Genomic DNA, 16,805 nt, shown 5'->3' on the forward strand with positions numbered 1-16,805 from the left:
AAACTATCAGAATGGAGAAATGCCCCGTTTTTTTGAACCAACATTCTGCTATTCAGTTGTTTCTGAGCGGTTATTTCTTTTCTTTTTTGGTACTGGGGATTGAACCCAGGGACACTTAACCACTGAGCCACATCCTCAGCCGTTTTTTATATTTTATTTAGAGATAGGGTCTTGCTGAGTTGCTGAGGCTAACTTTGAACTCTTGATCCTCCTGCCTTAGCCTCCTGAGCCTCTGAGATGACAGGCATGCACCACCATGCCTGGTACTCCTAGCAGTTACAAAATCATAAGTAGTATTTTTGATTTCAAGTATTAATAATAATTCATTTTTCCTAAGATGGGGCTAACAAAAATGAGTGTTATTTAATATAATATCTTGGGATTACAGATACTAGTCAGTGAAATCTGTAATATTCCTAATCATAGATAAAAATCTAAAGGAATGAAAGCAAAATAGATTGTGGGAAGATGTCTTTAAGGTCACTGGAACCAGATTACTTTAAAGTAAAGTTTTTATAAAATAACAGGTAAAATGTTGTCAGTATTAGTATCTGACCTGGTATCAGGTAACCTGAATAACTATATTTTCTAACTGTAAAAGCCAAGTTAACTTTAAAATAAACTTTAAAAACTAGTTTCAATATAAAGCTACTATGGTTCAATCACCAATAATATTGAATTCTGACCTTTGGTGTCCGCATCTGTTATTTGCTCTTTGGCTACTTCCTCTTCTTCTTCAGCTATCGCCTGGAAGATTGCAGTCAGGAAGAAAAAAAGCAATTCACATAGTGGGCCTTCACTGTCATTTCCTACAAGAGCTTCCTCTAACACTTCTGTGAATAAAATGTTTAAAATGAATTTAAAAAGTTTTATTCATATTTGAAAAAACAACTCAACTGGAATAATAAACATTTAATCAACAATAGAAAGCAGGGCCAAGTATTATATCCAAGTAAAAATTTTTAAATATTCATAATGATTACAAATAAAATACAATAAAATCATAAGTCAAAGTTACTATTTTCTCAAGCAAGCCAAAATAGCTTCAACAGACCAATATTTCATTCAAATTTAAATGGAGGCACAAATTCAGGCACTTTACAGATTATAATTTTATTCTGATTATGCAAATATTTGTTATTGTATCCCACTGTTCTCAAAAGGTATGTAGGACATTGTTGTTCACTAATTAGTGCATAGGAAAGGTAATTATTAGCTTTATTTTTTTTTTTAAAGAGAGAGAATTTTTTAATATTTATTTTTTAGTTTTTGGTGGACACAACATCTTTATTTTATTTTTATGTGGTGCTGAGGATCAAACCCAGTGCCCTGCACATGCCAGGCGAGCGTGCTACCGCTTGAGCCACATTCCCAGCCCAGCTTTAAATTTTAATCGCAATATGGTCTTCAAGTGTTAAATAAATGCTTCTTATCTAATTTGTCTTACCTATACCAGCACTGTTTAAACCTTTTTGATTGGTAAGGCACAATGATTCATATCTAGCTCATAAGGAGAAACTGAAGAATTTCAAAGCCCCCCTGAAAAATTTTTTTTTTTTTTTGAGACAGGGTCTTGCTATGTTACCCATACTCGGTTCAAATTCATAATTCTCCAGTCTCAGTCTCCTGAGTAGCTGAAATGAAAGGTGTGTATTACCATGCCTGGCTTAAGAATACCCTCTTATTAAAATTGAGACCATAATTATAATTCTGTTTTTTGAGGGTTCCTATGTGGATTTTTTTTTTCTTTTGGTATTGAGAAATTGAACTCAGGAGTGCTTATTCGCTAAGTCCCAGTTCCAGCCCCAGCCCTTTTTCTTATTTTCTATTTTGAGGCAGGGTCTCATTACGTTGCTAAGGCTGGCTTTGAACTTGTGATCCTCCTGCCTCAGCATCCTCAGCCACTTGGATTACAGGTGTGCACCACTGCTTCCTGCATGCATACATGGATCTTAATATTTTGTCTATTCAACAGCTAAAAATTCAAAAATTAGACCTAAATCCCTCCTTAAACTCTATTATAAATGTTTACACAAAGTAAAAGTATGTAAGTAGACAGGTAAGCAGAATTACAAATCAAAGGGAGGCAATCATTTGTCAGTAACCATGCACATACCACTCTCCACTCAAGTAGTGGAGTCTATTCCTCCAACCCCTTCAGTTCCAGGTGGCCTGTAACTGCTCTGACCAATGGAATGTGGCCTAAATAATACTGTGCTGGTTTCAGGCCTAATCTTTCAGAGGGCTGGCAGTTTCTGTTTTCTTGCCTTCTGAACCTTCAGCTGCCACATAAGTACAGAAGAAATGGAAGGCCATGTGAAGAGAACTGAGGCATCAGACATGTTCATTAAGAAGCCATCTCAAACATCTAGATCCAGTTAAGCCTTTGGATGATTACAATCCTAACTAGGTAATAACACGAGAGAACCCAAGGAATAATAGAACAGTTAAGTCTAGTGACCTTCAAAACTTTGAGAAGTAGCTTGCTTTTTAAAAAATATTTTAAAATTGTCAATGGATCTTTATTTTATTTATTTATATGCAGTGCCGAGAATCAAACCCAGTGCTTCACACATGCTAGGCAAGTGTTCTACCACTGAGCCACAAACCCAGCCCCAATAGCTTGTTTTTCTTAAGCCAGTAATGAAGGGTAAACCACATAATATAACTAGAGTACTTGCCTAGGGTTACGCCCTCAGGAAATTCATCTTGAAGATCAAAAAGTTCCCCAAATGCATTAAGGAACTCCAAAACCATTAGAGCATCACCAAAGATTTCAGGAGGTAGTCTAGTTTTCACTGGAGTTGGTTCTGGAAGTTCCTGCAAGATTAAGCAATTTATATAACTCTTGAATCAAGTATACTCTTTACCTAATAAAAATTATTCTATATAAACCAGCTGTCTTTAATAATTCTGGATGTTTATTATAATCACCTTTGGAACTCTTACAGATTTCATGGACTTCCAACTTTACTAGCAAGGGACTCTGAGAAAAAAATATTATTCTTCCTAAAACTGAGAATGTAACTTTAAGCTGAAGTGAATTTCTGACTCTATTTCCTAGCTAAGAAGGCCTTTTAATCTAGATTTTGAAGTCAAATTAGTTATGCAAATGTTGTCTTCAGTGCAGTATCTCCTTATGTTATGAAATATAATCCCAACAGACTGATTTGGAAGTGCTTCCTTATAAGCTGGGAATGAGTTTTGTTTTAGGTACTTAGGTTCTTCTGGAAAAAAGGCAAGAATCTATACCTAGTAATCAGCCTTAATACATGCCTGGCGACAGCATTTACCAAATTGTCAAGGATCACAAAAAATGATCAATTATTTCTACAGAATAGTAATTATTATCAAAGTTTTTTTTTTTTTTAAACAAAGCACTAGCAATGCTACCTTGGAACTCTAAGGCTGAATATTTCCTTAACTGGTTATTTCCTCTCAGTTAAACATAAAGAAAAGAGGTCATTATTAAATAAAAGAAACATTTCATCAGCAAAGCCACATACAACATATAAAATACACATGTGCCAAATATCATATAACATGCTTTTACCTTAAGGTCATCACATTCCATATCTTCTCTTGGTTTACTCCATTGTTTTAGGTATTCCATATATTTTCGCTTTTCTTCACGTAATTTCTCTCTTTCCTAATTAAAAAAAGGTTAGTAATAATTCTTTAAAGAAATTTAATAAACTTGAGATCTTGTTAGAAATACAAATACTTGGGCCCCACCCTAGGCTTACCAAATCAGGAACTCTGAGGTTAGGAGTAGCAATTGGTTAACAAACCCTTCTGGTAACTTCAATGTACATTAATGTTTTAGAACCACTGGACAGAATAATACCTATTAAGTAATTCTACAAAGACCAAAAATGCCTGGTACGTACTGGTTCCTGAATAAATATTAATTTAACTTCATACTGCCCACTCACTACTTGAATTCAATTACATCCTGACAAAGTAAATTAACATTAGAATACTTAAATAAAACCTCCCCTTCAGTTTATAATACATTTGTTATTTTCAAGATTAATTTGAATCTGTTAATAGCCCAGAGACATGCAGGGGAACATAAGTAAAAGCAACAATAATATTATATAGTTCATGGACTTCTCTTTCTTATAATCCAGGCTATTTCTCTTGTTCACTTGGTCTTTTGTTGAAACCTTAATTTCTTTGTTCTGATATTTGACGCTGCAAGGTAAATACTGTAAGGTCTCTAATAAAGCAGCACAAATAAAATATTTCATCATTATTTTCCAGTAAACATTTTTAATATACATTAAAACTATATTCTAACTTTGAATTTTAGGAACATGAAAGATGAACTATGCACTTATCAATTTTTCCACATAAAAGGGCTAGTTAGATTAACTTATTAACTGTGCTTTGAGAAGTCTGCTGTAATGTTTTTCTCCTAAAAAACAATTCTTACAGGACATAATACGATGGGCATTCTCATTCATTGTTGCTGAGAGTGTATAAATAAGCCCATGTCTGACAAATATTTAGGCTAAGTATATATATAGAAAGTATTTTAAGTGTTCTTAGCCTCTGACCTACTATTCTACATATTAATTCAGGGGCAGAGCAAAAAACAAACAAACAAAAAAGAAATTTGGCTTTATGAGAAAAAGACTATAAAGTGCTTAATTTTAGTTATTTGATGAATTATTGGGCAGTCACTAAAAATTCCACTTTAGGTTATTTAATAATATGAAGGAATGTTTATAATAAATATTAGGTGAAAAGAGAATATAAAATTATAAATGGTAGGTGCTCTAACTATTTAAGACCTTGAATAAAGACTGGAAATTAATTCAAGTGTTATTTTAATTCCATCCCTAAGTTTAATTTACCATTAAATTACAAGTGATTCTTATTCTCTACATTTCCAGAGTAAGTTTGTATTTGGCCCTTGACAGCACACTAAGAGCCTATTTGAAATATTTCAAGAAACTATAGGCAATTTAAATGAATACAGTGTATAACCTGATCCTCTGAGGCTAGTTGTGGATATCCCAAAAATCCACCTATGAAAATGCCTAAGTTGAACAGAACCAGCTATAGACTTTTGTTAAGACACATCTACCACTGAAGACTGTAAAGATTTGCTGGAATACCCTATTATTATACATACTTAATTTTTCAAGGAGGATAAGAACACCATAATAAATTCTTACTAATCATAGAATTTATTTATTTTAGTTTTTCATTAATGTAGACAGGGTCTTACTATGCTGAACAGACAGGCCTTTAACTCTTGGGTTCAAATGGCTCTGCTGCCTTTTCCCTATATGTAGCTAGGACTACAGGTATGTGCCTGATTTGAATTTACTATATTTTATCACTATTTATTTCTTTTACCTTTGAAAGTTTCATGCATAATAATTTTCCTAAATTTGGAATTCTAAATAATGAAGATGATTTGGGTTGCACTGTAAGTTTTAAGTGAGGCATAAAGACATGTAGAAATATATTGAATCTTGCAGGGCACCTGTAATTCCAGCTACTTAGGAGGCAAGTTCAAGGCTTGCCTTGGCAACTCAGTGAGACCACCCCATTTCAAAATAAAAAGTATAAAAAGGGCTGGGGATGTAGCGCAGTTATAGAGATCCACTGGGTTCAATCCCCAGTACCACGTGAATGAAATTAGTAAAGTATTTGAAAATTAATCATGAATTTAAATATGTAAAGTGATATTACTATTTGTAGGAACACAACTAATATTCTAAAATAAATACCTTTTCTCTTTCTATTTTAAGTCTCTCTTTTTCCTCTTTTTTCTTTAGTCTTTCTTCTTCAACAATCTTCTTCAATTCTTCCCTCTTTTTCTCTTTATCCTCCTTTTCTTTCTTTTTTGCTTCTAGGGCATCTGCTTTTTCTCTTTTTAATTTAGCCTTTTGGAAAGCTGTGGAGAAGGTCAAACTTAAAAATGTAAACAGGCAAAAACAACATTTGGCATTTTTTTATGCAACAAAAAAAGCCCTGACATAATTTATGGTTAAATGAGATTAGTAGAGACAAAATTCCTGAAGGGAGTCAGCAGATAATAGATTAAAATGGGAAAGGCAAATTGGGTAGGTTTAAGACAAACTACAGTACTGGGACAAACAAATCCTTCCTTTGAAAGCCCTGATACTCAAACTGTGGTCTAAAGACAGGGCAAGGTAATCATCTTGTTAAAAATGTAGAATTTCAAGAGATCCAAGATGACGGAATAGGGGAGGTCCCGTTTCTGGCTGCTCTGTGGCATGAAATCAAGAAAGTAGACAGGGAACTTCTCCACAAGGTCTTGCCTAGACGGAATACAACATCTGAGAGAGTGGGAGAAGACCCCTATACAGAGGATTTTCACAGAAATCACCAGTGCTGCAACCACCCATACAGAAATCAGAGCCTCTGTGCTCGAGTTAAGTCTCTGGACTTCGGACCCAAAGCCCGCAGGTCTAGCTCACACAGGGCTCACAAGCGGCTCACAAGCGAATTACTGTTCAGCACTTCTGCAGAACTCCAGACTGCGCTCTGCTCCCACACAGGTCACTCAGCCGCTATCTATCCACAGCTCCGCCCAACTCAGGAGACACCCTGGCACTGGAAACAGAACAACTTTATCTTGGAAAAACTTCCTCACCATTTTTTTTGGTGGGTGTGGCTACCAGATGGAATCGCCATCTGAGCAGGAGAGATCTTAGAACCGTACAAGAGCACTACAAATCTATAGGGTTAAAAACAAGAACACACCAGATCCACAGAGCTGGAAAGGAAGACACATGAGCAACATGAAAAGGGAAGAAAGTACCACAAACAAATCAAGGCAACACATGATTAGAAGCATTGGCAGCTACGGCAGAAAAAAGGACAGAGAAAGATTTCAGGATACACATGGTTAAAATGTTTTGGGATCTCAAAGACATAAGAGAACCAATACAGGCAGTGAAAGATCACTTCGACAATGAGCTACATAAAAAAATCCAAGAAGCAAAAGATCACCTCAACAGGGAGATAGAGGTTCTAAAAAAGAACCAAACAGAAATCCTTGAAATGAAAGAAATAATAAAGCAAAGTAAAAACTCAAATGAAAGCATCACCAACAGAGTAGACCACTTAGAATATAGGATATCAGACAATGAAGATAAAATAAATCATCTTGAAAAGAACATACACCACACAGCGAAAATGATAAGAAACCATGAGCAGAACATTCAAGAAATATGGGATAGCATAAAAAGACCAAATTTAAGAGTTATTGGGATAGAGGAAGACATAGAAGTCCAAACTAAAGGAATGAACAATCTATTCAATGAAATAATATCAGAAAACTTTCCAAACATGAAGGACGAATTGGAAATCCAAATTCAAGAAGCCTACAGGACGCCAAATGTACAAAATCACAACAGATCCACACCAAGGCATATAATAATGAAAATGTCCAACATACAGAATAAGAAATTTTAAAAGCCACAAGAGAAAGGAATCAGATTACATATAAGGGAAAACCAATTAGGATAACAGCAGATTTTTTAACACAGACCCTAAAAGCTAGAAGATCCTGGAACAACATATATATAATGGGTGCCAACCAAGAATTTTGTATCCAATAAGATTAAGCTTTAGATTTGAAGATGAAATAAAAACCTTCCAAAATAAACAAAAGTTAAAAAGAATTTATAGTTAGAAAACCAGCACTACAAAACAACCTTGGCAAAATATTTTATGAAGAGGGGGCTGGGGTTGCAGCTCTGGGGCTGGGGTTGTGGCTCAGTGGTACCATGCTCGCCTAGCACATGTGAGGCCCTGGGTTCAATCCTCAGAACCACATAAAAATAAATAAATAAAGGTATTGTGTTCAACGACAACTAAAAAAAAAATTCATGAAGAGGAAATGAAAAACAACAATGAAAATCAGCAGAGGGAGGTAGTACACTAAAGGAAAACTAATAAAAGAGGAAAACCAATTCAAGTTAAATAATAAAAATAAACAAATATAGCTGGAAATACAAACCATCTCTCAACAGTAACCCTAAGTGTTAATGACTTAAACTCACCAATCAAAAGACACAAGCTAGCAGACTGGATTAAAAAAAAAAAAAAAAAACCAACAATATGCTGCCTCTAGGAGACTCATCTGATAGGAAAAGACATACACAGACTGTAGATGAAAGGTTGGGAAAAATCATACCATTCACATGGACTGTGGAAGCAAGCAGGGGTTTCCATACTCATATCAAATAAAGTAGACTTCAAGCTAAAATTAATCAAAAGGGATATAGATGGACATTATATACTGCTCAAGGGAACTATACACCAACAAGGCATAGCAATCATAAACATATATGCCTCAAACAATGGTTCAGCTATGTTCATCAAACAAATTCTTCTCAAGTTCAAGAGTCAAACTGATCACAACACAATAATCTTGGATGACATTAACACAACTCTCTCTCCACTGGATAGATCTTCCAAACAAAAGCTGAATAAAGAAACTATAGAACTCAATAACACAATCAGTAACTTTAACTTAACTGACATATATAGAATATTTCAATCTGCATCAAGTGGATACACTTTCTTCTCAGCAGCACATGGATCTTTCTCTAAAATAGACAATATACTATGACACAAAGCAACTCTTAGCAAATACAAAAAAGTAGAGATACTAACAGGCATTTTATCAGATTATAATGGAGTGAAATTGGAAATCAACGAAAAAAATAAAAAATAAAAATTTCTCCATCACCTGAAGACTAAACAATATGCTGCTGAATGAACAATGGGTTACAGAAGACATCTAGGAGGAGATTAAAAAATTCATAGAGGTAAATGAGAACATAGACATAACATATCAAAATCTCTGGGACACTATGAAAGCAGTACTAAGAGGAAAATTCAATGCATGGAGTTCATTCCTTAAAAGAAGAAAAAGTCAACAAATAAATGACCTCACATTACATCTCAAAGCCCTAGAAAAAGAACAAAAAACCAGCAGCAAAAGCAGTAGAAGGCAAGAAATAATTAAAATTAGAGCTGAAATCAATGAAATCGAAACATCAACAACAACAACAAAAAACAATTTAAAAAATTGACAAAACAAAAAGTTGGTTCTTTAAAAAAATAAATAAAATTGACAGACTCTTAGCCACACTAACGAAGAGAAGGAGAGAGAAAACTCAAATTACTAGCATATGTGATGAAAAAGGTAATATCACAATAGACACTACAGAAATACAGAGGATAATTAGAAATTATTTTGAAATCTTATACTCCAATAAAATAGAAGACATTGAAGGCATCAACAAATTTCTTAAGTCACACGATCTGCCCAGATTGAGTCAGGAAGATGTACACAATTTAAACAGACCAATTATCAAGTGAGGAAATAGAAGAAGCCATCAAAAGCTTATCAACCAAGAAAAGCCCAGGACCAGATGGATACACACCTGAGTTTTACAAGACCTTTAAAGAAGAACTAATATCAATATTCTTCAATTTATTTCAGGAAATAGAAAAAGAGGCAGTAATTCCAAACTTATTCTGTAAGGCCAACATCACCCTGATTCCAAAACCAGGCAAAGACACATCAAAGAAAGAAAACTTCAGACCAATATCTCTAATGAACATAGATCTAAAAATTCTCGATAAAATTCTGGCAAATCGAATACAAAACATATCAAAAAGATTGTGCACCATGATCAAGTGGGATTTATTTCCAGGGATGCAAGGTTGTTTCAACATACAGAAATCAATACATGTAATTCATCACATCAATAGACTTAAAGATAAGAATCATATGATCATCTCAACAGATGCAGAAAAAGCTATTAACAAAATACAGCACCCCTTTATGTTCAAAACACTAGAAAAACTAGGAATAACAGGAACATATCTCAACTTTGTAAGGCTATCTACGCTAAGACTCAGGCCAACATCATTCTAAATGGAGAAAAATTGAAGGCATTCCCTCTAAAAAACTGGAATAAGACAGGGATGCCCTCTTACACCACTTCTATTCAACAAGTTCTTGAGCAATTAGCAAAAGAAATAAAAGGGATATTTATAGGAAAAGAAGAACTTAAATTAGCAATATTTGCCGACGATATGATTATATACCTAGAAGACCCAAAAAATTCCACCAGAAAACTTCTAGAACTAGTAAATGAATTCAGCAAAGTAGAAGGATATAAAATCAACACCTATAAATCAAAAGCATTTCTGTATATCAGTGACAAAGCCTCTGAAAAGGAAATGAGAAAAACTACCCCATTCACAATATCAAAAAAAAAAAAAAAAAAAGATACTTGGTAATCAACTTAATGAAAGAGGTGAAAGATCTATATAAGGAAAACTACAGAACCCTAAAGAGAGAAATCAAAGAAGACCTTAGAAGATGGAAAGATCTACCTTGCTCTTGGATAGGCAGAATTAACATTATCAAAATGACCATACTATCAAAAGCACTATACAGATTTAATGCAATTCCAATAAAAATCTCAATGGCATTCCTCATAGAAATTAGAAAAAGAAATCATCAAATTCATCTGGAAAAATAAGAGACCCAGAATAGCTAAAGCAATCCTTAGGAGAAAGAATGAAGCAGGTGGCAGCGCTATATCAGACCTTAAACTATACTACAGAGCAATAGTAACAAAAAAAAGCATGGTATTAGCACCAAAACAGACTGGTAGACCAATGGTACAGAATAGAGGACACAGATAATAATTACAATTATCTTACGTTAGACAAAGGTGCCAAAAACATGCACTGGAGAAAAGATAGCATCTTCAACAAATGGCGCTGGAAAAACTGGAAATCCATATGCAATAAAATGAAATTAAACTCCTATCTCTCACCATGCACAAAACTTAACTCAAAATAGATCAAGGACCTAGGAATTAGACCAAAGACTTTGTGTCTAATAGAAGAAAAAGTAGGACCTAATCTTCATCACGTGGTATGAGGCCCCAACTTCCTCAATAAGACTCCTATAGCACAAGAATTAAAACCAAGAATGAATAAATGGGATGAACTCAAACTAAAAAGTTTCTTCTCAGGAAAAGAAACAATCTGTGAGGTAAACAGAGAGCCTACATCCTTACAGCAAATTTTTATCCCTCACACATCATATAGAGCACTAATCTCTAGGATATATAAAGAACTCAAAAAGCTAAGCACTGAAAAAACAAATAACCCAATCAACAAATGGGCCAAGGACCTGAATAGACACTTCTCAGAAGAGGATATACAATCAATCAACAAATATATGAAAAAATGCTCATCATTTCTAGCAATCAGAGAAATGCAAATCAAAACTACTCTAAGATATCATCTCACTCCAGTCAGAACAGAAGCTATTATGAAGACAAAAAACAATACGTGTTGGAGAGAATGTGGGGGAAAAGGTATACTCATACATTGCTGGTGGGACTGCAAATTGGTGCAGCCAATATGGAAAGCAGTATGGAGATTCCTTGGAAATCTGGGAATGGAACCACCATTTGACCCAGCTATCCCTTTCCTTGAACTATACCCAAAGGACTTAAAAAAAGCATACTACAGGGACACAGCCACTTCACTGTTTATAGCAGCACAATTCACAATAGCTAAACTGTGGAGCCAACCTAGATACCCTTCAGGGGATGAATAGATTAAAAAAATGTGGCATATATACACAATAGAATTTTACTGAGCAATGAAAGAGAATAAAATCATGGCATTTGCAGGTAAATAGATGGTGTTGGAGAAAATAATGCTAAGTGAAATTAGCCAATCCCCAAAAAACAAATGCAGAAAGTTTTCTCTGATATAAGGAGGCTGACTCATAGTGGGGTCGGGGAGGGGGGAGCATTGGAGGATTAGATGAATTCTAGATAGGGCAGAGGGGTGGGAGGGGAAGGAAGGGGGCAGGGGATTAGCAAGGGAGGTGAAATGTGATGGATACATTATCCAAAATACATGTATGAAGACTCGAATTGAGTGTCAACATACTTTATATATAAATAGATATGAAAAATTGTGGTATATATGTGTAAAAGGAATTGTAACGCAAAAAAACCCCAAAGTACATGTATAAAGGCATTGATTGGCGTGAACATACTCTATACAAAGATATGAAAAATTATACTGTGTATGTATAAGAATTGTAATGCATTCCACTGTCATGTATTTAAAAAAATCGATTTATTCTTTGAAAAAAAAATGTAGAATTTTAGCCCTCACACAAATCTACTAATTAAGAACCCTTATTTTTTTCAATATTTTATTTTTTAGTTGTAGATGGACACAACATTTTATTTTTGTGGTGCTAAGGATCGAACCCAGGGCCTCACACGTGCCAGGTAAGTGTTCTACTGCTGAGCCACAACCCCAGCCCAAGAAGAACCCTTATTTTAACAAGTCTTTTAAAACGTTGCTTCCCAAAACATTCAAGTTTGGGAAGCAATGTTTTAAAAGACTATGTGAATCAAACATACTATGTTTATAAATTCTGGAAATTCCTACTTCTGAGATGTTATCTGAGGGTAAAAAATACTTACACTGGAAAAAAAAAAAAAACAACCAGAAATATGTCTCCCACTTGGGCCCACGAGAAATATTCTTTCTTGTTCTAAAGAGTTTAGAGAAAGATATTAAAACTCACCCAGTGTCTTCATTTCTTCTTGTTTCAAAAATTTGTCTCTTTCTTTAATAGCTTTGCTCCTATAACCCATGATACTCTGTTTATTAGTAAAGTTGTCTTCCTAAAAAACAAACCATGAAACTAAACTTATAAACCAGAAATTTATATAAACTGATGGTCTGCCTGGATCTTAACTAAGTAAGAATAAAAAACAAAATTTAAAAGTTCACAAAAAGACACCTTCTTCATACTAAATGAGTTTTTTACTCTAAAGTATGACTGAACTTTTAATAACTCCAGTCAGAATAATACTCAGAACATAAGTTAATACCATAGCTCTATGAATTACTAGAGTATCATCCCAGGAAAAACAACCGGTAGTATACAGTCTTGAAATATGCATTAGAAAAACAAAAATCCTCCAGATTATTTTATAAACTAGATAGGGTAAACATCAAATATGAAAAAGACAGAGAAAAGACATGTCAGAAACATTTTTGTGGCCACTGTTAAACAATGTCAAAATTTTACTTTTACGTTATTCCTTGTAAGAATGTCTCTAAATTGCTTAACATGTATAATATTCTTGTTATGTTATAAATATAATAAAACAAATAATTCATGTGAATATTTGAGTACTTCGCATGGGTCAGGCACAATACTAATCATAGTGAAAAACAAGATAAATTTGGTTCCTTTCCTTATAGATAGTTTAGCAGGTAAGTCAGATCTTAAATGAAATATAGAAAGGCTTGTTATAGCTGAAGTTCAATGTTCTGAATAAACACTTTCCAAATCTAAAAATTAGGCTAAATTCTAAAATGGAAAGACTAAACAGCCAAAAAGACTTAAAATTAAGTTGGTGTTAGAAAGTAAAAGTGGTAATGAATGATTCTAACTTTATTATCTTGTGAAAAATAGTATCAATATCACTGCATCATCAAAACAAGGGACCAGTTTTGAATTCCAGTTCAAATCCCAGCTTTTATATTCTCACTTTGAGAATGTAATCTTTCTTCATTTATAAAATGGGATCCTGCCTATTTTGAAGAGCTATCATGAGGCTCAAAGAATATACACAATAAATTGTTTGATATAAAGTAGAAATAAAATAAAAATTATATTGAAAATTATTTGGAAGAAGGAAATAAACTTCAACTAGGACAGAGGTTACTGAGTGACACAGCCTAAAGGAAAGAAAAACAGAATTCCCCAGCTAACGTTTTTTATCAGGGAAGAAGTAAGAAAAAATCTTGTTTTGCTTATTCCTCTTATAGCACAAGCAACTCTTTTGACCACTTAACTGAAGCCTGGAAATGATTCTGAAAGACTCCTCAATAAATTTCTAAATCATGCTGACTGTGCTGCAAACTATACTTAGAAACAGTGAGAATCTAACTGTAAATGATTATAACCATTAGCAATCCCAAACTAGCAGAAGAGAATAAACAGAATTCATAGAATAAGGGTATGAGAAAATAAAAACACAGAAATGGAATTAAAGGATTAGAATAATCCAAAATAAATTTCCTTCAATTTAAGACAGCTGCATTGGTTTCTTAGTTTGCCCAATTTCAGAAACTTTCATAGTGTCATTGCTCTCTGAATTGAGAAATGGCAATGACTTGTGGTAGAATAATTCCTTACTGCTAGGGAGCAAGCACAGAATTAAACACATCAACCTATATTGCCTTTCCTCCTTTTGTTCTAAAACTTCTTAGAGAAGATTTACTTCACATTCTGAGGTCTTTCATTACATACATTGAATCAGTACATTCTTATTTGCTTGAATTTAGACCATCAGCTTTTGGTTAAAGACTATTTTTAGCCTGTACATAAAACAAATAATTAAATATTTAAGCAAGATGAATATTTTTATGAAAAGAACATTTTAGAACCACTTGACAGAGAAATTAGAACCTCAAGACTAACTACAGATTTTTCTGCCTCATTTCCCATTATATTCCTCTCTCTACTAACTGATCAATCATACTATATTCACTACTCAGTGATGCCCTACAAGAGTCCCCAAATCCCTTGTGATCTTTTTTTCATACCTCAAACACCTTTCGCATTTCTTTGCCTAATTATTAGAAATCTTGTATACTGTTTAGCTCAAGTATTATTCCTTAAAGTACTCCATAATTTCCTCCAATCAGAATTTTTTTCTCTTTACACTTCAATCTCACAATTTAGTCCCTACATTTCATTCTGCTTTACATTTCAGTAATTGGTTATATGTTAGAGTCTGTAAATGTTAGAGTCTGTAAACAAGTCAGGATGGCGCCTGGCATTTTGCCAGAGAAATGTTAGAGTCTGTAAACAAATCTGGATGGCGCCTGGCAAAATGCCAGGGGGAGTGGTTTGTGAAGTAACGCCAGCGAGCCATTAAGTGTGGAGATTCCTTATTGGTTGACTGCTGTATCTAGTTTATGCTAATTAAGATAAGCTGTGTGGAATGTATAAATACCGCTCCGGTCCTACAATAAACGGCTCCCACTCCTGCTGTATCAATCTACACAAGTTGTTTGTCACCCCCGGGTTATTTTGCCCAGCCAGCCGGGCTGCGGCAGTTATATGTTTGCTTCATCTTGGCAAAAAATTCATATGGCATGAAAACAGTGTATAATTCACTCTTAAAGCCTTTCCAAACCTTAAGGCTAAGCAGCTATCAATGCACAGTTCACACATACATTTTTCTTGTGTAGAGTAATGGTTTTCTTCTTATAGACTACAGGGTGACAGGAACCAAACATTGCTCTTGATTCTGAATAATGTTTCATTAGCAAGTAAAATATAGTTTTAGCCTCTTCTCACTTACTTGACTAACAGATATTCGCTTGGGAGGTCTTCCTCTTCTTCTGTTAGCGGGACTGAAGATAAGTGTAGGTGGATCATCAGGGAAGAAATAGGAAAAATCTTGTTCTGCTATTTTATATGCTAAGAGAGATGATGGCTTCGTAAAAGAAAAAAAAGTACAATAACAACACATTAGTAAACCGTAAATCATGTACAGATACCACTAATGTATCACATTAATTACTACTAAAGTGGTTATAAAGACCAGGCTACAGACATTAGAATTTCATGTGTTACTGTGTAGTGATACATTTTAGTTGGTTTACATTTGATCCTTTTCTAAATTACATTATTAATCAGTCTTACCAGAAAGAAGACTACACTTCAAAGATCACCATAAAACACCAAGAATGTTTTCATCAATTTGCTTCACACTCTATCACTGAAATAAATGTCCAGCCCTTTTTAATTTTTTTTTCTTTTTTAGATAGGGTTTCACTAAGTTGCCCAGGCTAGCCTCAAACTTGCAATCCTCATGCCTCAGCCTACTGAGTAGCTGAAATTATAGGTATGCCCACTACACATGGCTCAGATCCTGAATTCTAAAACTACTTCAAAATTACACATATAATAATCTATTTATTTTGCTTTTGACTAATTGCCTGAGATTTTCTATGTAAATAATTAATTCATATATTTACCATTAAAAATATACCACTGTAACTCTATAAATTGTTTTTGTTTTTACTTGATACAAAATATTCATGGAATACAGTGCAATTTCTGTACCCCAATACTTTTTTCTTAACTGTTTACCAACCCTGAGTTTAGATTTTCATTTTAGGGTTAGGTAATAAATACTGTATGTATCAAATTTTTAAAACTGTTTTGGATAAAAGCAGAAATATTTATAAATTCATATAATTTTACCTCAGAATTTAAGTTCAGAAGTTAATCTCTCTTTTTCTTTTTTGTAGTATTGGGGATTGAACCCAGGGATTCTCAACCACAAAGCTATACTCCCAGCCCTTTTTATTTTTTGAGACAGGATCTAAGTTGTCCAGGCTGGGCTCTAACTCAATCCTCCTGTATCAAACTCCCAAATCTCTGGGATTTTAGGCATATGCCACCATGCCTGGCCAATCTCATTCTTACTGGAAGTTGTATGGTTCAAGGACAATTACCAAATTTACAAGCTTCTTTCCCTTTACCTTATATTTAGAACTTGTTTAACTGTTATCCATGTCTAACCCTAAATGTTTTACTAATTTTGGCCTAGTGACCAAGATCATCACTTTTTCTCAAAGAAACCATATGTCATTTATAGAAATATCATTTCAAGAAATGTATAAGAGGGGCTGGGTTGTGGGCTCAGCGGTAGAGCACT

The 16,805-nt window shown here is 34.1% G+C and overlaps 1 protein-coding gene across 3 annotated transcripts in view; it reads right to left on the minus strand.

Moving 5' to 3' along the window:
- Baz1a (bromodomain adjacent to zinc finger domain 1A) overlaps positions 1-16,805 on the minus strand; it is a 110,600-nt gene that overhangs the window by 36,631 nt on the left and 57,164 nt on the right. For all 3 annotated transcript variants that reach the window (XM_076850188.2, XM_076850187.2, XM_076850186.2), the window contains 6 exons: positions 15,441-15,575; positions 12,641-12,740; positions 5,748-5,914; positions 3,554-3,649; positions 2,682-2,820; positions 687-833 (listed from right to left, as the gene is read on the minus strand). In XM_076850188.2, coding sequence (XP_076706303.2) covers positions 687-833; positions 2,682-2,820; positions 3,554-3,649; positions 5,748-5,914; positions 12,641-12,740; positions 15,441-15,575 — 784 coding nt within the window. The remainder of the gene's footprint in view (positions 1-686; positions 834-2,681; positions 2,821-3,553; positions 3,650-5,747; positions 5,915-12,640; positions 12,741-15,440; positions 15,576-16,805) is intronic.

The sequence above is a fragment of the Callospermophilus lateralis genome, chromosome 3 (genome assembly GCF_048772815.1).
Source record: "Callospermophilus lateralis isolate mCalLat2 chromosome 3, mCalLat2.hap1, whole genome shotgun sequence".
NCBI classification, from domain to species: Eukaryota; Metazoa; Chordata; class Mammalia; order Rodentia; family Sciuridae; genus Callospermophilus; species Callospermophilus lateralis.